Source organism: Charadrius vociferus, unplaced genomic scaffold, assembly GCF_000708025.1.
Source record: "Charadrius vociferus isolate BGI_N301 unplaced genomic scaffold, ASM70802v2 scaffold173, whole genome shotgun sequence".
Taxonomy (NCBI): Eukaryota; Metazoa; Chordata; class Aves; order Charadriiformes; family Charadriidae; genus Charadrius; species Charadrius vociferus.
In genome coordinates, this window is record NW_009648369.1 from 6216943 (window position 1) to 6240628 (window position 23686).

Consider the following 23686-nt stretch of genomic DNA (forward strand, 5'->3'; position numbering starts at 1 on the left):
GTTATCTTGTCCCTCTTAAATGATGCTGATAAAATGTATTATGCCAGTGTGATGAAAATGTTAAATTATTGAAGATACAAGTTTTAATGCTGTATAAAATGTATTTTGCTTTGTTTGCATGTTTTTCCCCTTTGTAGGCTAATCAGAAAGTCAGACTCGGTTCATACAGCGCAGATCTTGTACTGAAAGTAAAATTGTAAATTTTCCCCTGCATATAAATGTATGTAACTTTATGAATAATGGAGAATGTTTCTTCATGTTTCAATATTGTATATGCAAGTAGTTACTAATTGTAAAGGGCTTGACAGTCTGCTCACTGGATTTGTTCTGGAGAGAAAATTTTGAAGTAGTACTTAATGCAAAACAAAGCCATTTGTCTAACAAAAACCTGGTGTACATGAAGCTGCATGCTCTGAATGGATTATTGATTAAATTTATATCATTTTATGGAATGACTATGACTGCTTTGAAATCTCCAAGTCTTATATTACCTTCCTACATTTCCCTGCTATAGAATATATCCCTTATATGCATATAGAAATTAGGATTGGTAATACTTTTTCTTCTGTAATGCTTAGGGGAAAATTTGAGAAAAACTTTTTCTCCTCATATGGAGTATCAGCCATGTGCATGCTTACAATAATTTTTTTTTGTGGTCTGATTTCTTAAGTGGGAGAAGAGTTAAACTGAAAAATAGATGAGCGTCAGATGTGAGCCCCAAGAGCCATGGTTTAAAGTACTGAGAATATTTATCTTTGAGGCAAAAATCAGTTTTCAATCTGAGTTTTAAATCTAAAATTACACTTTTCTACATCCCTGCAGGCAGACCTCTTTATGTGCTTTTTATGGTTTAATTTTTCTGTCTTCTGAGAAGAAGTTTAAGTGTGCCCAAGAAAGCTATACTTTTACATAGTTTTAGAATAATGTATCTTGCTAAGGACTGTACTGATAAAAAAAACCCTTTTCTTCAAATCTCCTTCCTTCTTGTCTTTCATAGAGACTTGCTTTTTTCAGCATTGATTACTTTTCCTTTTGGGAGTTTTTCATCCACATGCAAAGGTTTCCAAGATGATAAAAGATAGGAATAACAGATAAAAATACAGAGTTTGTACCTCTTCTTTTTTTTTTTTTTTCTTCCTTCTTTCTTTTTTTCAAAAATGCATACATACATTACTAAAAGTTAAAAGGAGCAAGCTTTTAAGCTTTTCTTTCTGATAGATTTTTATAGTAATATTTTATAAAACCTTACTGATTAGAAACAATTAGATCTTTTTTTTTTTTCTTCAATTGAATTATTTTCATGAAATAACATGGATTCATGCTAAAGAATCCAAGTCAAGGATTAAGACCTCATTTTTCACTCTGGAATGGTATTCAGTAATCTTGAGCCCGGCAATTTAGAGGATTTAGAAATACAGATATTGTTCTGAGGTTGTTTCTCTGGTGAAGTAATAAACTCATAAATATCTCTCTGTACTTTGTGATGTTATACTGATGTTTAAATTTGAATTTGTTAAATAGAATTATTTCTGTATTCATCCAAGGTCGTACTCTCTGTCCCCATGCATAAATATCACAGAATTTACCACCAAAATGTATCTCTTGCTCCAGAACTTGCCATAATGTTTAATATATGATGCAGACTGTATCAAGACCTTAGTTGTAGTATTCTAAGTTTACGTATATAACTGTTTACGATTTTGTTGCATTTACTAGGTTTGCTGGGATGGGTAATCTTCTTAAGGTCCTTACCAGGGAAATTGAAAACTATCCACATTTTTTCCTGGATTTTGAAAGTAAGTTCAAACAATTACAAGACAATGAGAGAATCTCTTTTCCCTGACTTAACAGTGAACTGAGGAAAAACTTAAAATCTGATTGCTTGCAGTGTGTATTTTCCAGCACAACCAATCTGTCCAAGACCTTGTCTCTAAAATCATTTGTTCACTCAGGACTCCTTTTCTCTTCCTTTTCTATTTTTCAGGAACCAAATGGGAAATCTTTTAAAAGTTCTCACTTGCACAGAGCTTGATCAGGGGCCAAATTTTTTCCTTGACTTTGAAAGTGAGCAAAGCTTCTTGCCTGGCTTGCCTTCTTTGCTTATTTCCTAATAAACTGCATGCGCTTATGCATCATAAAGCAATTCAAAAGGGATTTGCAAACAAATCAAATTACACTACAGTTGAATATTGCTTTTTTGATATTTATAAAACCACATAAAATTACTTAAATTCATTCTGAGCAGAGAAGGGGGCAGAATGATAGATATGCAAGTCAAACCTTACCTTGAATTAGTTTCAAAACATTTATGAGCCCTTGTTAAATTTATATATGGATGAACTTGACCTCAGGTTTCTTTAACAAATCAGGGTTAAAAAAACAAAACAAAACAAAACAAAACTCTTTTTGTTGCTTCCTTGAATGGAAACATATATTGGAAATAAAAATATAAGGCTGAAAAAAGATAAGCAGTGGAGGTGGCACTATTTTTGCCTGGTTCAGTGATGATTTAACTGGGATTATTATAGTTTCTAAAAAATAGTGAAGTGGTCTAAGTGTATGTGCTTGATTGCATCTCTCTTAATTGCATGGTTATCAGTTTGCAAAAGCGTTTTGCATTCTAATTTCTTTGTCACATCTGTATCTGATTCAAAGCTATTTCACTTTTGGTGGGTACAGTTTCCCTGCATGTACTTCTAGACATTGTCTTGAAAACTGGTCATCAGATCCTTAAATATGGGCTTGATCTCACTCTACTACTTATGTGAAATTCTTTTTATTTAAAATGCTAACAGCGTGTGATGTGTTGTCCCTTAATACTTTTATTATAAAAAAACCTCAACCAACCAAACAAACAACAATAAGTTTTGAGAGAAGCTAGTGTTTTTAAAATAACTTTGGAACCATGGTTTAAGAGAGAATTCCAGGTGATTAGATGCACATTTTATCACCTTGAAATAGTTTTCTTGGTAGCTTTTGTTTATTCCTGAGTGATTTTTCAGGGGGGGGGGAGTTACTGACATGATATGAGACTGTATGTGCGTACGCACTCTGAAGCACTGGTTCAAAAAGTCATTTAAACACGTACTTAATTCTCATTAAATTGTTCAAACATGCTTTCTTGGATGAGAGGTAGAGTGTATGACTATACCTTTGCACATATCTTAATCTTCTTATCTAGATCTTATTTACCTCATTATGAGGAATCAGTTTTAAATGATGAAAAAACGTTAATTGGTTAGTTTGGGTTTAGGAGAAGGTACTGCGAGCTGTGTATCCCTTTTTCTCTTCTATGTTATTTGAGAATTTCGTTGTAAACCTGTAATGTCAAACCTTTACCCAAACCACCATGCAGTTTTTTTTCTGGCAACCTTTGGAGGGCCTCGGTAGCTCTCAGTGGCTTTGCTAAGCTGTTACGAAGGTTTTCAGCTGCTCTGAGCTCCCCGGTTTGGTCAGCCCCATCATGTCCTGGATGGTAAGAGGGTGCTCCTGACCAAGGCTGCGGACTTGGCTGGGAACAGGTGGTCCGGCATTGGAAACCCTTGGTGGAGCGGAGGGGATGGTGAGAGTGGAAAATATCTGTTTTAGTAAAGCCTTGGCAGTGAAGGTGGTTGGTTTTGTTTTTTTTTTTTTCCCCAAAAGTGCATTGCCAAGAAGTGAATGGTGTGAAGTGCCCTCTCCCACGGGAGGTGCCCAGCAGTTAGTGCAAGCACATGCGCACACTGGTCAGGCTCATCTGCCTAAAGAGGAACACAACTATCATCTCCAAATATCAGTGAGTTTGACACTCCTGAGCGACAGGTTGAAATGTTTTACTTGTGCAATAAAGTCCTGGAGGTTTTTATGGCACAAAATCTGTATTGTGTCAAAGGGATGTGACTGAAGATGCCTGTAATTGCATGCTTTGGTCTCCTTTTATTAGCCATCGTATGATGTAAAAGGACACTCTTAGTGGACATAGGTAAGAGCCTGCTTGTGTGCTCACTGGACTTCAGACTTTCTGTGGGCTTAGTTTCGGTTCAAGTTCATGCATGAATGGCCACTACAGTCGGCCATTCGGAGGGCGAGGGGTATGTTGAGTTGATGTGTTTGCTGTATATCATTGTTTACATCAGGATATTGCTTTTCGGTTTTTTGTGCACTTTTCATAGCTGAAAGCTGAAATCTCAAAGTAAATGTTTCAGCACTACTTCTGAAATGTTTACAGATTTTTTGGGTACTCCTGCCCTGTTTTTTTGTTGGTTTTTTTTTTTTTGCTGGTCTTCGTTTGGTATGTGTTGTACCTGAAAGGAGGGTGTGTGACATACTTCTTCCTGCTGTGCCTACAATGTGCCACACAAATACTGCTTAAAACAAACAAACAAACAAAGCCAACAAAAACCACAAACAACCTTTTTCCTTGTACACAGGAGTAGAAAAGACACAATTTGTCTCTCAAAAATCAGAGGTTTATGGGCTGATGTTCGTCAAAATTAATGTAAGTGTTTATACAAAGAAGTGGGAAAATAACATTAAGTTGTTAAATCCATTTGACCATTGATTTAATCTGTGGTGCTCAAAGGGGTCATCCCATGGGTGATGCTTTGCGACATAGTCTCATAGCCTCTTGCTAAAATTGAAATGTGCAAACACAGAATGGCACTCATGTGAATGGTACTGTGGTGGGTTGACCCTGGCTGGACACCAGTTGCCCACCAAACCGCTCCATCACTCCCCTCCTCAGCTGGGCAGGGGAGAGAAAATATAACGAAAGGCTCGTGGGTCGGGATAAGGACAGGGAGATCACTCAGCAATTACCATCATGGGCAAAACAGACTCGACTTGGGGAAAATTAGAGTAGGGTAATGAGAAATAAAACCAATTGTTAAAACACCTTCCCCCCCCACCCCTTCCTTCTTCCCAGGCTCAACTTCACTCCTGATTTTTTTTCTCCCTCCGTCCCCCCGAGCGGCACAGGGGGACAGGGAATGGGGGTTGTGGTCAGTTCATCACAAGTTGTCTCTGCCGCTCCTTCCTCCTCAGGGGGAGGACTCCTCGCACTCTTCCCCTGCTCCAGTGTGGGGTCCCTCCCACAGGAGACAGACCTCCATGAACTTCTGTAATGCGGGTCCTTCCCACAGGCTGCAGTTCTTCGTGAACTGATCTACTCTGTGTCCTTTCCATGGGGTGCAGTCCTTCAGAAACAGACTGCCCCAGCGTGGGCTCCTCTCTCCATGGGTCCACAGGTCCTGCCAGGAGCCTGCTCCAGTGTGGGCTTCCCACAGGATCACAGCCTCCTTCAAGCACCCACCTGCTCTGATGTGGAGTCCTCCACGGGCTGCAGGTGAATATCTGCTCCAGCATTAACCTCCATGGGCTGCAGGGGGACAGCCTGCCTCACCATGGTCTTCACCCCGGGCTGCAGGGGAATCTCTGCTCCGGCGCCAGGAGCGCCTCCTCTCTCCAGCTGCAGTTGCTGCTGCCCTGCAAGTTTTTTTTCCCCTTTTTAAGTATGTTATCCCAGAAGCCCTGCCACCATCGCTGATGGGCTCAGCATTGGCCAACGGCAGGTTGAAGCCAGCTGGCATTGCTCTGTTGGACATCAGGGAAGCTTCTGGCATCTTCTCACAGCAGCCCCCTGCTACCAAAACCTTGCCCTGCAAACCCAGTAGAGATAGCTATGTGGGAAAATGAACTTGCTGAGAACTCGCTGTTCAAAAAACCCCCACCAAACTACCACTTTATCTCTCTCCCCCACCTACTAAATACTCTTCCACTCAGATCAGGGCGATGTGGATGACGGTATGGTTGGAAGAGTGGCACATGCATGGGAAAAGAAATGCAGGAGAAGATGGCAAGCAGTTGTACAGGTTTACATATTTTAGGTCAGTCTTGAAGCTACACGGTAAGGCCAGCATAGTAGTTTTTATTTTATTGTTTTCCCTTTATTATCTTAATTAATACACATTTCATAGGCAATGTGTTGTAAGGCTGACTAGTTCTGTGCAACAGAGATTAATTTATTTTCTTCCGAATTGTTGATCTCCCAGGCAGAATTCTATGTTTTGATGAAAATTTTGAGGAGGACATCTTGTATTGCATCTTTTGAAAAATGCCATTATGAGGGGTGTTTTTTGTTTGTTTTAAAATATACTTAATTTTTAAGTTGCTTTTCATCACTTGTATTCTTAATTTTCTCTTACGTGTTTTTCACCAACTTGTTCTTTTCATATTTAGCCTTAGTCCCTCCGATACATCTCTTCTATGCAATTCTTGAGGTCTTGAAAAATGGACAGATTAACAACAGGAACACTTTAAAAAATTAGATTTTCTTATCTAATTCAAGGTTGTTTGTTTTGTTTTGTTTTTTTTTTCAAATTCTGCCTTGTGCTGTATTTGAAAATAGGAATCATGAAAGAAAAAGAAATCAGTATGTTTCAAAATTTCACCTTCCATTTTTTTCTTTAAATAACTATTTTCATTTTTCTCCTGAAAATTTTAGGCTGCCAAAAAAATGTTTTAAAATCATCTCTTCCCCCCACCCCCTTTTCTGTAGCTGTCTATATAATCAGATGCAATTCTTACAACACCTTTTTGCTGGCATTATTTTTGATTCCAAACTGGGAACCAGGTTTCATAACTCCGTGGTCATACTTGAAAAAAACTTGAATGCAGCATTACTTTCAGTTAATGTTGTATAACAAAAGCAGTTCTGTATGCTCTCCAGTAATCATTTTGGAGTTAGGCAGTTACTCTGTATCTGTGCAAAGAGAAGCGGTTTGAAGATCCATTCAGTCCAGCCTTGAAAGCACACAGGGACAAACGGGAACTGTGGTAACTTCAGCAAGTGATATGGAGAATAGTGTTCTCCTATGCAGGTGAAAATGCCTTTGAGGTGAAATGCAAACTCTATGGATTCAGCCAAATTTTTTTTTTTTTTTTAAGGTCTACTGAAAGGTAATGTCTTCATTCCTGGAAAGTGAACCGTATTGCTGGTTTACACTGGTATCTCGGTGTAGGTATTCTTAATCAAACTGCAACATATTGGATTTGGTTATATATCACTTACTTTACTTTAATTCCTTCTTAGCGCTCAACTCGAAAATAATGTTAGGAAGAGTGAGTGCATGGCAAGGCTTGAGAGTCTGTGGGTTTCAGGATTTCATGATCCCATAGGCTGAATTCTCTTGAAATGGATTTTGTCAGTTCAAGAACTGTTTTGTTCTTTAGATGTTGGCCTCGTTTAAATTAGTCAGAGGTAAATGAATTCTGGGTATTTGAGGCTCTTTCCATAGCAGCTTACAAGGGCTCTTTTTTGCAGAAAAATCTATTGTCAAATTACTGCCATCCATAGAGGGCCTTTTTCAGGCAAAGTAAACAAATAATTCCATGTGAATTCTTGGAAATAATTTGAAGGTTGAGGTAACAACAATTTGTTTTGAGCCTAACAGAGTAAAGCTTATAGATTATTGGGAGAGATGTCCTTAAGTGACACCTTTACTCCCGTCCTCTCCTCAGATACAAATACTTTTTATAAAACCAAACTCTCTAACCTTAATCTGAGCAGGTGCCACTTTTTCCTAAATGTTAGCTGGGTAGGCTCATTACCTGATCCTAATTTATTCCCACCCCCCAAGAATCAAGGACACTTATCTTCTAGGCTGTCCCACTCCCCTCCCATTCCCAGAAAGATTCATGAAATTTTCAGTTACCATTGTTCACGTATGATTAAAAGTGTCTATTATTAGAACCTGTCTGGCAGCAGAGCAACAGCCCACTTTTTTGCATAATAGGGTATTAATACCCTGGCTCCACAGGCAGCAAGGCTGGAGGGGTAGTCTGTATGCAGCCTGTGGGAGATTAAACTCATCTCCCGTGCTGCAGAGAGAGCCCTAAGCGAGGAGCTCCGGCTCGGTTGGAGAGAAGCTGTCCGCTCCACATCCACCATGGAGCTGGAGCCTAGCACTGATATCCCTGGCACAGCAGCGTGCCTGTAGCAAGTATGAACAGTTTAGGGAGCTTCAGTTTGTTTAGCTAGTTTAGAAAGAATGAAATTCAAAAATCCAGCATAGGCTGCGTAGGGTACTGTTTCTTCCTAATGCTATTCTTTTCAATGTATGGAGTATAGCAGGTTCTGACACCCTCCGAAATGCATTATTCACTGTAGTTGTAATGCCTGTTGTCTTTTCTAAGGACATAAACTAGCATTTCATCTGATTTTGTCCCATTTTGGAATGGAAAAAATCATTGTCATGGTGAGAAACCTGAAATAGGACTTTAGCACAATATAGTAAAATGCACGTGCTGCTCTCTTAACTTGCTGTCAGTGGCTGGTGGAATTATTGGCCGTGTTCAGTAGTGGACAGGGCAAGAAAAGCTGAAAGCAGAGCTTGTAAGACATCTCGTTTTACTCACTATTCTTTTTCTAGGCTGTCGAGGCCAGGCGGCTACGGTGGTTTTTACAAATATGATTCCACGTTCACTGAAATGCAGCCACTAACCAGCTTCAGTGGGAATCCTGTTAACCTGCAGTCAGTTTGACTGAGGGTGGAATAAAGTTCTGTGCTTTTGGTCTGCATTTCAGATACAGAAAGGCTGTATGGGTTGGAAGTACTTCTTTTAGTACTGTCTGTTATCTCTTTGTTAAAATTAATTATCGAGATATTGTTATACCTCATAAAAAAAAAATTACTGAGATACTGTAATACTTGATTTTATATTGGTAAAGGCTTCCTATCCATTCTTTTTATATTTAATCTCATCCTATGAGTACTGATGTCTTACCTACATAGCAATTCCTGTACTCTTTCTAATGTGTACTTGATGAAGAATAAGGTAGATACGTTGTGCTGGTAGAGTTTTTTTGAAACAAATGACAGGTATTTCTCAAAGAGAAAAAAAAAAAAAAAAAAAAGAGTCCACCCTCCCACCCCACCATGCATCTGAAATAATTAATGCATCCACAAATGGATTGTAGTTGGTCTGGCTTTCCTCTTTTTTTTAATGAAATCTGAAGCCCCATGGAAAACATGGAATAGACCACGTGTAAAGTTGAAAGAGAGCATTTGTTCATGGAATGGATGAATTATCATATCCTGCTTATTTCTGATGGAGCCAATGGAATTACATTTCTCTCCAGAGGTAAAATTTTGGTTTCTAAATGAAAATTTGTTTGTAGAATCCATATGTGGGAGAGCCAGGCCTCCTCTGACTCGTAAATTAATTTGATAGAGGATTCATTTAGTTGTCAGGTTTAATGGGATGTCAGGTTGAATGGGATTCCCATTTTGTCTTAGTAAAGACAGCGTATTCTGAAGGCCTGGGTACTGTAAAAACTCAGACTTGAAATGCAGTAAGTCCGGTGATTATGGTAACTTATTACTGAGAGGGCTTGCATTCGATGTGGATTAGTCAGTGGCTACGGTTTTATTTAGAAATGGGCTCAAATTACTTAAGCGTGTGCTGGTTCTCTGGTGTGGGGTAAGAGGTAAGCACTGCCAAGCAGTGATTCCACACTGTGATTCAGGAATGGCATTTTTTAACTCAGAACAGAGAAACAAGCTTTGGTATTGTTGGAACAGAAAACCAAATTAAAAATCCAAAAACTGTCATGAAGAAGTCTATATTCCCTTTAATTGTTGTTGACAGCAAGATGAAATCTTTTTCAAAGTGATGGATTACAGGTATTTTAGCTGACCATTTTTGCCAAGCTCTTCATGTAAAATCCCTTTTGAAACATGGCCACGGCCTTATCAGAACACCTGTTTGCATAACATATATTTCATAAGTAAGATGCATGTGTTGTTTGTTTTTTTTTAAAAGAGCCTGAATCATCCTCCCTACCTTTATGTTTAAGCTAAACACTTTCAGCATAAATACAAACCGCTTCTGCAAATGCAAGCTAAGCCTGTTGCTCTGTAGCCTTTGCCGTCCTTTTCCTCTCCTTTCCCTTTCTTGCCCTCTTCCACCCACCTACCTTCCTCCTACTCCTCCTTCCCCAGGTGCTGGGATACTACAGAAAGCTCAATTGGTTTCAAATGTTAAACCTTCCCCCAACTTCCAAAAGATGAAGTGGGAAAATTTGAAAAAGACTTAACAATAAAGGGTGTTACTAAAGCCCATTTTTATGTCTCATAGAGCTGAACAGTCTATAGTGTTTACATTTTTGTTAGGGGGTAATGTTTTTTAAAGCAAATAAATTGCAAAAAGTAACATAGAAGTACCTGGTTAACCAACCCATGCTTCAGGTGACCTGAATGTGCAAATTTTACACTCATGAACTGTACTAATAAATTACTTATTCTCTTTTGTGCCTTAATATTCACTGAAAATGTTATTTTAATTAACTTCTATTTACCTATTAAAATATAGATATTGATTTATATGTGACTCCTACCTTCTTACTCTATTGTTCTATGGTATGTAACCGTTTAGCAAGATTACCACTTTCTTCGTTAAGCTGAGAAACATTTACTGTTTTTTTTCCCCTCTTTATCACGAGGTGACAGACCTGTTACGGTATGTACCTGAGATTTCTTGCAGCTTGGGGAAAGAACCGGTCAGTGTCACTGTAAACTCAATGTGACTAGTAGTTCCATTCGACAGCCGAGTCCCAGCTGGGACTTTGCCGTTGAGGGTAGTTTTTCCCTTTGGTGCTACTTTCCCTCGCTTTTTGGAGGATGGTGGAATTTTTTATTTACATTAAGTATTTTGCATATAAAACCCAGCTGAGTAAGCTCAGCTCATTTTTACTTTTACTCATTCCATCTTTTAAACAAGATTAGAGAAAACTTACAGGATAGAAGGATTGTCAGATCACTATCATTTCATGTGCCCGGTCTCATGGGACTCGTCATGACTTGTGAATATAGAAAAGATTTTAAGTATTAGTTGCTTCAGAGCTATGGACACATAAGTCTCAGCCATTTGTGTCTGGCTGGTGCCAGGTCCATAGATGACACATTTAAACAAGTCATCCTAACCTGAAACGTCACGGAGAAGCTTCGAGAGCACCTGCTGTTTCAGTACTCTCCAAGTTGAACCGGTTCATTTGTTTCTAATGTGGGGTGGATAAATGAATCCTGTACTGATATATGGGTGGAAAACTGTGTCTCATTTCTTAAGGAGAGTGAGAAGACTAAATAGAAAAAGTATTTTTAATATTTCTTGTCTATTAGTGTAGAGATGTATACAGTAGTTCTTCCTAATTGGTGAGTTTTGAACTGAAGGTATCTCATTGCTTTTAATTCAAACAAGTAGTCCTGAAGTCCTAAGCTTTACCTTCAGAGATTTTTTTTTTCTTCCATAAAATTTAAAATTCTATCTCTATAAGGTAACAGAAATTTCAGAAAAAAAAAAAAGAAAAAAAGTCTCTGTAGAAATCTGCTGGGACAATGTGTTGTGGTTTAACCCCAGCTGGCAACTAAGCACCACGCAGCCGCTCGCTCACTCCCCCCACAATGGGACGGGGAGAGAATCAGAAGGGCAGAAGTGAGAAAACGCGTGGGTTGAGATAAAGACAGTTTAATAGCTAAAGCAAAAGCCGCACACGCAAGCAAAGCAAAGCAAGGAATTGTTCACTGCTTCCCACGGGCAGGCGGGTGCTCAGCCATCCCCAGGAAAGCAGGGCTGCATCACGAGTAACGGTTACTTGGGAAGACAAACACCGTAACTCCAGGTGTCTCCTTCCTCTTTCTTCCCCCATATACTGAGCATGACATCCTATGGTATGGAATATCCCGTTGGTCAGTGGGGGTCAGCTGTCCCAGCCGTGTCCCCTCCCAAATCCCTGTGCCACCTACTCGCTGGTGGGATGGTGTGAGGAGCAGAAAAGACCTTGACTCTGTGTAAGCACTGCTCAGCATTACTCAAACATCCGTGTATTATCAACACTGTTTTGGTCACAAATCCAAAACATAGCCCCATACTAGCTACTGCGAAGAAAATTAACTCTACCCCAGCCAAAACCAGCACAAATGTGATTGTTTCTACAAATACTGATTACAGTTCTACCTGTACGTCACCCAGTCTTTAGTCAGTGCCAATCATCTTTATGTTTTAAAGCAAAAGAAGGCAAAAGATCTCTACCTTATCTAATGTGGTGACATTCTAGGGATAGCATCACTCCCTGGTGGTGCTGCTGTGCAAATCCCATTGGATGGGATTTGAATGGGAAAATTGATCTACTTCCAAATGCCGTTTCTCCGAACAATAAAGGTCTACAGGTCACTCCCACCCTGAAAACTGATCATTGACAGAGCTAGATTTATTTTAGCCGCAGGAATGATCTCTGACATACATAAGAAAAATGTTTATTTTTAACAGTACTGTATTAGTGTTTTACAAAAGTAGAAATAAATTGCCCTGGTTAGGTTAGCCTGGAGGAAAGTCAAAGTGGTGTAATATCCCACTGCTCCATCCACTGCAAGGCCTGATTTTATCCCCAAGCTGCAAGAAAAGCAAACAATTCTTTGTAATTGAGCTGTGGACCTCATGAAAGAGAGGGACATTTTTACTAAAGGACTGATGTATTAGCCTAATTTTCTAATAATGCTGCTGTGTGATGCTGCTTCACTTTAAGATCCTGCATTTTTAGAACAGGCATTATGAGCCAGAGCGTACAAAAACTGTACTGCTTTACCTTCCTTGCGGTAGAAAGCAAAAACTTGGATGTTAGCAGAATGGCAGTGTAGTATAATTGTGTATTTTTAAAAAACACATCAGAAAGGAGTTACACATAGTCAGTCTGGATATAATGTGTTAAGTAGAGCTGAGTAATCTTGCCGTTTGTATTGCAGCTTCCTCTTGACTTTGTGCATTTTGCTTTTCTGTTTCTTAGATGCACAGCCCACAGAAGGAGAAAGGGAGGTATGGAATCAGATCAGTGCAGTTTTACAGGACTCGGAAAGTATGCTTGCAGACCTTCAGGCTTACAAAGGAGCTGGACAAGAAATTAGAGATGTATGTTTGTTAAAGTTAATGACAGTTCTTTGGAAGCAAAACCAAGCAAAACTCAATGTGTTCCTTGCTTCTGTTCTGTATCCAAGCACGTTCTATGAAATGATATGAAAATCTTCATTAAAATTGTATTTAGAAAATATGTTACAGATCAGGTGTAATGTTGAATATAGAGCCTTAATGTCAAAGCATTAAATGGTGGCTCTTGGAACTTCTTTTAGGTTTACTGTTAGTAATTTGTAATTATTTTTCACTTTGAGAAACACCATTTTGTATACCCCATTTCGTATATCTTATAGTAGAAGTCAAAGTTGAGGATATGGAAGAAATAGTACTCAGTTGTTAGAAATACACTATAAAAACAGTTGAAAGTAGTTGTTTGCCTGTGTAAGTAAAATAATGAAACAAAATAAATTATAACCTTACATCAACTTTGCAGGCATCTTATTCTATGAAATTGGTCCTGAAGTACAGTTCTGAACTGTAACTTAGAATTTGGCTCAACTGACAAAACCTTTCCCTGCATCAGCTTTGCAGTTACTGTTAGTGTGAACTGTTGGTTACTTAAGAGCCTGAGTATGTCCAAGATGTCAAAAGCATCAGAATCTTTAAGAAAAGGCTATTTCTGTAACCTGTAATCATACAAAAGGTCTTCCTTGATGCTTCTGCCATATTTTTTCCCCGAATAACGTGTTAAAACATATTGTTGTGTGTCAGTGGTGCATTTGAATGAATAATTTTAAATAACTATGGTACAGGGGGAAAGGGAAGGTGGAAAAAATGGTATTTTTTGGACTCTCTAATTTCCTATTCCTGTGCAATGCAATTTCTTGTAATTGTTCTATGTTTTACAATACTTAACTTTCTAAAATGGTGAACTAGAAAACTTCCAAGCCATCTTTTGCTTGTTATTCATGGATTACAGTTCTTTACAGTAATATTTTCATTTCAGGCAATACAAAACCCCAATGATATCCAGTTGCAAGAAAAAGCATGGAATTCAGTATGTCCTCTGGTTGTAAGGCTGAAGCGCTTTTATGAGTTTTCACTCAGATTAGGTGAGCCCCGTTTTAGTATGTCTGCTTATTAGGCTACTTTAAATATAAAGAAATAGGAAGTTTCTTTTTCCACAGACTTTTAAAGGGTTATTATTCTTTCTGCTTGGTATCAGCAGACATTCAACTGCAGTTATGTTTTCAAGGCCTATTTATAATCTTAATTTAATTTCAAATTTATTGTATTATCACTTAAAATAAATCTGCATTATCTAAATAGAGTACAAGCAAAGAATGTGATATAACTGTATGAAGTTTTTCTCTGGTGCCTGCCACTCTTCTGCACTTCACTGGTCCATATGGTACTACTGTCATTTATTTTTTGTAACTTGGGTCCTTCAGAGTTTTAAAAGGAATGTAAACCAATATTTTGAGACTTTTTAAAAACAGGGATAACAGGGGGAGAAGAGTATCAATAAACTGTCTCACAGGGTGAGAATCCAAAGTTGGGCATGCTTTACACCGACTTTGTCATCCCTGCAACCCCCCCAGATTATGTAATTACTCCTTGAATTAGGACTCCAGAAGAGAACTAGTGTGCAAAAATTTATGTATAAAGTGGGAGAGCTCCCAATGCAAGGGAATTCTTCTACACCATCCTGCTTACTAAGCCTTTCACTTGAGTTATGCTCGTAATTATAGCTGCGGGAGCTGAATTACATTGCTGTCGGTGCCTAAGTGTACACTTTTAGTTACAGAGATACCAGAATAATCTTTGTACTGAGCTGGTGGCTAATTGGGGAAGATGAAAGAGAAAGCGTTGAATATCTGAATGCAAGATGCTTTCTCTAGAATTTTCGATAGCGAACCAAGATAAAGGGTGATTAAAAAGGGAAAAGAGCTCAGTGATACAAAATGGAGAGAAAACAGCAGAGAGCCCAAAGAGGCAGATGTCTCTGACTAATGTTTCTCGCCCTGTAATAGCCTTATAAAGGCATTTCTGTTAGGGCTGCGCATGTTCAGGGGGTTCCTTCCCTTCAAGCAAAGTATATTTAGACGCTTAATTAAAACTTTGTCATAATGTGGACTGAATAGAATTTGTGCTTCTGATTTTTATTCAGAGAAAGCCCTGCAGAGCTTACTGGAGTCCTTGACGTGCCCACCTTATACTCCAACTCAGCACCTGGAACGGGAACAGGCTCTAGCGAAAGAGTTTGCAGAAATCTTACATTTTACTCTTCGTTTTGATGAACTTAAGGTTAATAAAATCTTCTAATACATCCTGATTTTTTCCATGTATTTTGAACTGAAAGTGATTATTTCTTATTTGTCTTCCTCTCAGATGAGAAACCCAGCAATTCAGAATGACTTTAGTTATTACAGGCGGACAATAAGTCGCAACAGGATAAACAACATGCATGTAAGTAAATAAAACCTGATCTGCTGTTCACACTGAGGTATTTATCACGGTCCATTTATACCATTAGTGGTAATGTTTTTTCTTCTGATTCGCTAGCTGTCATGTTCTCTCCTTCACACCAAGAGTTAATCGGCAGTCCAGATGAAGTGATTAGAGTGGAACTATTCATGCGACAATCTGCTTGCTGACATGAGCATGTACTGTATCTTTATCTTGCCTCTGGCAAGATATTAAAGAGTTTTATTGACTATTTTTTTCTCATGTTTTCATCAGCTAGACATTGAGAATGAAGTAAACAATGAAATGGCCAATAGGATGTCCCTGTTTTATGCAGAAGCCACACCAATGCTGAAAACACTCAGTAATGCAACTACACATTTTGTATCAGAAGTAGGTAATGGGGGAGGAAAGATCTAACACAGACATTCTTGATTTTAATTTTACAAGGTGGTTGACTGCACATTGTCTGTCTTTAACCCTTCTAGAACAAAACGTTACCGATTGAAAATACAACGGACTGTCTAAGTACTATGGCTAGTGTATGTAAAGTCATGTTGGAAACACCGTAAGTTTTACCCTAAATCTTGTTTTTCTTGTATAAGAGAATTTGTATTGTATTTTAAGTAGCCACCTGAGATAAACACAGTTTTTTCCAAATGAATTCCTGTATGTTTGACTTAAGTTGTTATCACATTTGTATACAAAGCATGACCTGGTATTAGAAAGCCTTGCTTCCTATTTTAACGACCTTATGATATTCTTTATGAATCAGCATTGAGTTTTGTTAGGGAGAGCTTACATGGCCAGCCTGTTTCTTAAACAAAAGGTTAAAATAAAAGTGCAATCGTGTGCACTCATAGGCTTCAGTGTCTGTGTCTTGTCTAACCAGGGCCAACTGCTGTCTCTTGATTGCCCATGCTGCTGTTATTAGCCCACTTAGGGGCAAGATTTTGGCTTTTCCAGGTAGCGTTTTCACAAATGAGACACAGGGACTATTTTGAGGATTATTTGGGTAGGTCTTTTTGGATGTAGCCCTCTTACTCGGGATGTGAGAAACTTCAGCTGTATGGAAACGGTACAGCTGTTTTCGTAGCTGCTAGCATAGGTATAGCCAGTGAGGTTACTGTTGTTTAGCTATGCGTTTAGTCAAGTATTTTTTAGGTTAGATGTCTTCTCTTTGAGTGGAAAACACATACAAGATAGAGTCAGCATCATCTTCCTGTCTTTGAATTGTTTGTTCATGGTGCCATGGAAAGGGTAGAATTCCTGAGGTTATTGTGTTTGTTTATGAAAATTCTGGAAAAGTATATGTAGGTGGTGGGACTCATCTCACAATCCAGGGACATCTTAGAAGCAGTCACTGAAAACTAACCTTATGTGTCAGCTCATTTTTTGGCAAAAGTAGAGAAACAGAAAGTTGTTTGTCATCTACCAGAAGATTATCTGATATTTAGTTCTAATTGTGGGATAATCAAGCGTTTTCACATCAAAAAGTCTGTAGCCTTTAAATCTGTTCATGTTATGATGCCGTGTTATTTAAACAGAAGAACAAAAGAATAAAAGTCGAAGTTACTGTAAACTGAGAGGTAGTATGGTACAGATTTGAGTGGTTTTAGTTATGTGTTTAAGTGAAAAATCAAGTTTTATATTGAAAACCAGTGAGTAATAGTAGACAAATCTATGTATTTTCTACTCAAAATTTGTTAGAAAAATTGTGATAATTTCTGGTTTTCAGGATTTCTGTTTTTCCCTACTATAGTTTATTTTCATTTCCTGATTATGGTTTCAGGGATTAGAGCTGATAGGGACTGTCTTAACTGTGCCATCCATATTATTATTTTGCGATTGAAAAGTCAGAGAAAAACTCTTCGGAATGAGTTCAGTCCAGTCCTATCTACTGGGCCTCTGCATTTTAGACACTTAGTGAACCTGAGTTGTTGAAGTTGCCCATGTGCTTAGGGGGGAGAGAGAGAGCGAGAGAGCGCCATGACTATGACCCACCTAGCTCACCTGCATTTACTAGCTGCTGAAATTAGTTCCCACCTCAATGTTAACTGTTTCAAAGTAGGAATTTAAGTACAATCAGTCTCCATCGTATATCATGAAGTGTGGAAGTCTGTGAAGCTGTCATCTTAGACATTTTGCTGAAGTGAGGATCTGAGCGGTGAAGGGGTGTTAGAAGGAGTTTACGTGTATCTATTTGCTTCTAAGCTTCCTGCTAAATTGACAAGCACTTATGCAATTCGAAGATCTTTAAAATCTTACTAAGATTCATCTTCAGCCTTAAAATGCAATGTTTAGATTTCATGCACTCGTAGTCTAACTTGCAAAATTGTCCACTCGAAAGTCAAGACTCTGTTTCTTTTGTCTGTTTTCCAGAGAGTACAGGAGTCGATTCACCAGTGAAGAGACCCTTATGTTCTGCATGCGAGTAATGGTGGGAGTTATTATTCTGTACGATCACGTTCATCCTGTGGGAGCTTTCTCAAAGACATCAAAGATTGATGTAAGAGTGACTTTTCTTTAATACTCTATAGGTTTGAGAACACTAGTCTGCAGATATTTTCAGCCCAAGCTTATGACTTTGTATAAATAATTTTAATTACTTTTGAATGGCAAAATTTAGAATTTATCTTCACTTGCATGCTTTAATATATCAGCTTGTTTGAAATTAAAATAAAGATCAGTCTTCTTTTCTTTGTATTTTCTTCTAGCCACAGATACCCATCTTTGTTAGCTCTGCTTTCCTGCCAACTTTATGGTTACACTAAAATAATTTTGTGTTACACATACCCTGGAATAAGTTCTGTGGTCATAATTTTTTATTAATCATGTAATTTATTTATGCTGAAATGCTCCTCTTTGGTAGTAGTTCGGTTGTAAATAAGCAGATATTCCACATTGTCTCTTCTTTGTCTGAGGGCTAAGGTAGCAGAACTGAAATGTTATTGTTGTAATGTTGATAATGAGCCTTCAGTTTTAGCTTTGGCCTCACCAGTCACAGGGAAATCAACATTATTTTTACATCTGAGATATTGCAAAACAAAAAAGTACTATTATTTGGGCTACAAGTTTTTACAAACTTAAAAATCATGCACCATATCTTTCAGCAGAAATAAACTGTAATTCATGGAAAAAAGATGCTAAGTCTTTCCCTTTACAAGAGAACCTACTTCAAAAGAGGCAAAAAAAAATAAATTATTGTGCTCCATGACACTAAGTCTTCATTAGCATTTTTCATCTGCAGATACCAGTATTTTACCACGGCCCCTCTTTGACTCTGTTTTACACAGGGAAAGATAATGTCACAAAGAGGTGAATCGATTTGCTCAAGGTCATGCAGCAGATAGAGCCTGGGAATTGAATGCAGACTTCCTGACTTCTAATTCAGTCTCTTGCCTACAGAGACTACACAAGTAAAATTTTGATAGGACCAACTGCACAGTGCTTGTACATTCTTTCTCACATTTATTGTAAAGCCCTGTAATCTTACAGGGTAGTTAGCTAGATGTAAATGGGAGACAGGAGATCTATTACTCAGTTTTTAAAAATGAGTACGTGGTCCCAAATTTTAATTTGCTTAATTAGCTTAGTGATTCTTCTCTAATAAAAAAAATCTTATAATATTTCAGATGAGTTTGTTTTACTCCAAAAAGCAATTATTTTCTCCAAGCTAGTCATTTCTTGGGAGCCATTTCAAAAGAATTTCAGGGACAGTGGAACAAATTACCCTTTCCTTCCTCTTTCAAGACTGAAGACTTTATTTCAAGCTGGTGATTATAGACTCCTAGCGTAGACATCCTAACAGCTTCTTGTCTTTGACTGTTTTAGGGATTCTGCTTCTAACAAGAAAAGAAAAGAATGGCTTGAATTTTTATCTCCTTTGAGTTTGTCTGATTTGATGAGGCATGTAAACCTGTACTGAGTGATATGAATATAGTCTTGAGTTTCTGTAGTTCAGGAAAAGTAACTCTGCCACTTAAAAATATGAGCCGCTACCCTGAGAATTTCATCTGATCAACTATTTGTGTAGCTAGTTTTATCTTCCAAGTAGAAGTGAGACAACTGAGCAGTGATCAGTGATTATTAGGCTGGTCATTGCGCAGAAGGCTGAGTCACATTTTCCAAATAACTTTTAGTGGCAAATACATGGACCCTGACTTCAGTTAAGTGTTTAATCATCCACTTGCATAATAAGGCAGAGTTGCTCCTTAGCTACAAAGAAAATACTGGCATGTAGATTTAGCACTGTAATGTGACTTGAGAAGGTTCAAATCTTGACTCTGCCATTTATCTGTTATTTTAACTAAAATCGAATTCATCTAGGCTAATTTCTGGGTACGTATTAGATGTCTTCATAGCAATGGGAAAAAGTAGGTACTTCTGGAGCACGATTTCCTACATCTGAAAGTATATTCTGAATTGGTTAGAGGAATTTCTTATTTATCTCTATTTAGTAGATAGGGGCTCTGTACAGAGGGTCAAATGAGTTCTACCCTTGCTTTCTCTGCTTCATTTTCTCTTTTGTAAATTTGGATAGAGTTTCGGGCTGTTTTTTAGAGTCTGCACAAAGGTGTTCATTCAGTGTGGTGTTTAGAATCAACATCATGGACTTCTTATCTCAGATTAAGTTTGTAACCACTAGTTATAAAACAAATCATAAGTTAGCACCAGTTAGGTTTGCAACTGAAAACTGAATAATGAAAATTACTTCCTTGTGCTCAAGCATATAACAAAGTTAAAACATCTCTTCTGATAGTTGCTAACAGCAGTGACGTGGAACTCTCTTCCAAAACCTTTTTTTAGCTCATATCAGCTGTTCTTGATAATTTTTTTTACGTTGGAATTGGAGAAATAATGTGCAAGTTAAAATATATATACTTGATATATAATTTACTGCCTACAAACACTTATTAAAGTAGGTGTTGTTCTCTCAAAAGTTAGGTTTTTAAGATAATTTTTAATAAGTTATAATGCTTTTATTGTGTCATGTAAAGCAGCGTTAGCACTCGGTAGGAAAAAAACCCTGTGTGTCTTGGGTGAACTTTTTCCTTGTCTTCAGCTAGTGCAATTCATATATTATTGTTCAATAGTGGCATGCTTCTGTTCCCAGATGAAGGGATGCATAAAAGTTTTAAAGGAACAACCACCTGACACTGTGGAAGGACTTCTGAATGCTCTCAGGTATGTGTGGAATAATTGTTTGATTCAGCCTTAACAAATTACCTCCTATTTTTCTCACAATCTCTTTATATGTAGGACTTTTCACCTTAGAAGCTAGATTTATCAAGAAAATTGTCCTTTCAGGTTTGCCTTCGTCCCCTGGGGTTTTCTTAAGTAATACTAATTTCTTTCAATTCCATTTCATTTTCATAAGCAATGACTATTAATATTGGAAGCCATAATGTCCTTCTTCAGGTATAGTTAAGATTTGTTTTATCACCTAAAACTTAGCCAACTAAAAGGTAAACAATACAGCAAAGGTAAACAACATATCTAAGCTAAGATTTGTTATATAAAATACCGCAGCAACTAGAACATTTTAGAACCAGAGTCAAATTCCTGTTTCTCAAAACCTTGATATTTCCTTTCTCTCTTTCCATGTGATTTAATAAGACTTTTTTTTTATTATTTATTTTTGCTAAATGATATAACTTTAAGAAAATAGCAACCTAAGTCACAATCCTGTAGCTAAGTGTTGAAGGTGCTGTCTTGGGAAGCAAGACAAAAGGGTCTGACCCTTCTCTGAAGCTGAGAAGGGAGTCTTAGTACCAAGTTTTTCAGAGCTGAATTGAATTCTCTAGCTGTTGAATACTTGGATGGATTGAGAACTGCAGCCATAACCACCTCTATATTTGCTTATCATGTCTTTTGAATTAAAATTGATGTGGAGTTAAATCCTACAGGCATCAGGTGTATTTTGAGCTTATGATACGAATATACGAATATAAACAGTGAAGAATGTTTGTATCAGGTGTATTTTGAGCTTATGATTGATCTCCCTACGAATATAAACAGTGAAGAATGTTTGGGCTTAAATGGAAAAAAAAACCCCCACATTAAAGCTCATCAGTCCTCCCACAGTATTCCCAGAAGTGTACCTTGGCCCCAAACAAAATCTGCAGGTTACAAAATCCAAAAACCCCTCTATTTGATGGTACATTGTAAGGTGTAAAGGTACAGGATATTTAAGAAATCTGCTTAAAATGAGGCTTACAGATTATGCCAAAATTCAAGCTAAATTCCTAAGTCCTTTTATTTTTTAACCTATTTCTTATGTCTTTGCATATTTTTTACTTCTTTTGAGACTTCTAACTGGTAAGAAAAAAAAAGAGGTAATTTTGACCCAAAATTATGACAATGTCATGGACAGATGGCAAACAGTATTTAATCAGGATTTAGCCACAATTCTCCACCTGTTAACAAGGAATAGTTTATCGCAAGAGGTATTAGAAGATAAAGAGCACCAGACTATTGGTGGTTAAATTCCAGTGATCAGTGACTAGAGGAACATGTAAGTTCCTCCTTTGTGTAATTGATCTACACTGATTTCAAGAACAGGCACTGAAGTTTTCAGATTTTTCTATTCCCTGTTCATTTTATAAAATATTGTTTTAACTTGTAATTTCTAGGTTTACTACAAAACACCTGAATGACGAATCTACTTCAAAACAAATTCGAGCTATGCTGCAGTAGTATCCTGAGACAAGTAGATGTTTGTATTGATCACAGAAGATGTGTATGTTTACATAATTTAATACAGTTTGATGTTAATACTTGTGTGTATTTACATAACCATTTTCTTCACATTGCTAAAATATATAAATCTGTTCATAACCTGACTGACTTTATATAGTACAGCCTAAGTTTTTATGCTAGCCTTTATCTTTTGACTTTTAAAATACTTTTTTACTTAGATACTTCAGCTACGACAGTTTATCTGTGCATTTTAATCCTTAAACACGTTCTCTATCAGAGAAGTATGTAGTAGCGAAGACAAAATGGAAATGAAACTGAAATGTCAAAGATACCCCAGAAAATGAACTTTAAAGAAGGAGAAAATTTATATAAAGGAAAGTATAATTCATTGGATATGTTTTAAGAACATACGTGCACAGTTTTTTAGTTAGTTTTAGGATCTCTGCAAACTTGTATGAATAGGAGAATAACTGAATGTTCATCACTTTCATAAAATATGTTGTCTTTCCTGTAACAAGTGGAGATACACCTAATTTTAAGTATTATGTGCTGGCTGACATCCAAAAATCTATTGCAAAGAGATCATTTTACCTCTCTTATTAAGTATAAACTGTACCTTTCAACCACTGAGAAAATTAGTGTCCTGTTTCAGAACAGAAAATTTGCTTTAAGACCATTCCTAGGTTTTGAAAATTCTGTATAATTTTATGAGATTTAGAAAGGAAAGGGAAAATGCTAATGCCTTGACTTAACTAGAAAGGGTTTGTCAGTGTAAATATACAGTGATGAACATTATCTCTCAGACAGCTCTACCTGGTAAGTAATTTCTTTGCTGATATAAACCGGTATAAAGCAGAACACACTTCTGTAGCAGCAAACTTCCCTAGTGTCAAATTGGCCTCGTCAGACTAGGGTTTATATAAATAAGTTTAAGAGCTGAGCTGTTCTTAGGTACTCCATCAAGTTCCTTAATAGTATTATGCATTAGATGATTCAGAGCCAAGACAGAAATATATTTCAGCTGACTGCTCTTCATTGGTTTTTGAGATGTGATTGATGCTTCAAGGAGTTCCTTGCTGAGTTGTTTGTTCTTACTTTCTAGTAATTTTTCCAGTAAATGGAATAGAAATACTTCGCCGAAAGCAGCAAAGCTCAAGCTCTGTTAAGTGTGTCTTCTGGGTGGTCTGCAGTTGCTGTACATATTCTTGCAGAGGTCATGTTCTGAAAAAGTGTTTGATTTTGTGTTCTTTGCTTGCATGTATGTGTGAAAACACCAGTGCTTGTGCACAGATTCAGATTTGTATTTGCTTATTCCTGTGTATGTAAATCAGGGTTTGTGTGCTCTCACTGGGATTTTCATGCATATCACTTCTGAAAACATTACCTTAAGACTTTGAAGATGCATTTGGTCTGCTGAAACTCAGCTGCACTGTGACAAATTCAGTGATTGAACTCAGTCCTTGAACAGTATTAATATCATAAGTTCTTTGGCGTAGGAATTGCCTTAGAGTTTATTTCTGAGCAGAACTACCGCTATGATGTTTCTCAAGGCTGATCAGAATCCACAGGCGCCAGTATTATATGTGTGGTGATACTGGACAGCAACACAACTCCAGTGTTCATGTCACTCGTCAAC

At 37.5% G+C, this 23686-nt stretch overlaps 1 protein-coding gene across 2 annotated transcripts; it reads left to right on the forward strand.

Moving 5' to 3' along the window:
* Positions 1 to 1722: 1722 nt before the first annotated feature.
* FAM49A (family with sequence similarity 49, member A) lies at positions 1723 to 23247 on the forward strand. Of its 2 annotated transcripts, XM_009885331.1 has the most exons (11): positions 1723 to 1796; positions 12818 to 12939; positions 13889 to 13994; positions 15053 to 15189; positions 15274 to 15351; positions 15625 to 15741; positions 15837 to 15916; positions 17731 to 17857; positions 20465 to 20535; positions 21984 to 22090; positions 23098 to 23247. In XM_009885331.1, exons 1-10 carry the CDS (start codon positions 1727 to 1729, stop codon positions 22045 to 22047), a joined length of 972 nt encoding a protein of 323 aa, XP_009883633.1. In that variant the 5' UTR covers positions 1723 to 1726; the 3' UTR covers positions 22048 to 22090; positions 23098 to 23247. The 2 variants fall into 2 exon arrangements, with proteins under 2 accessions (XP_009883633.1, XP_009883632.1); XM_009885330.1 differs by lacking the exon at positions 23098 to 23247 and having other exon boundaries at positions 21984 to 22756.
* The last annotated feature ends 439 nt before the right edge of the window (positions 23248 to 23686 follow it).

Bases quoted from the DNA above. Each gene is read 5' to 3' on its own strand.
- FAM49A (XM_009885331.1), top strand. From the start codon at position 1,727: ATGGGTAATCTTCTTAAGGTCCTTACCAGGGAAATTGAAAACTATCCA. The intron at 1,797-12,817 runs GTAAGTTCAAAC...TCTGTTTCTTAG, and splicing joins TTTTTTCCTGGATTTTGAAA to ATGCACAGCCCACAGAAGGA. The intron at 15,190-15,273 runs GTTAATAAAATC...TCTTCCTCTCAG, and splicing joins TTCGTTTTGATGAACTTAAG to ATGAGAAACCCAGCAATTCA.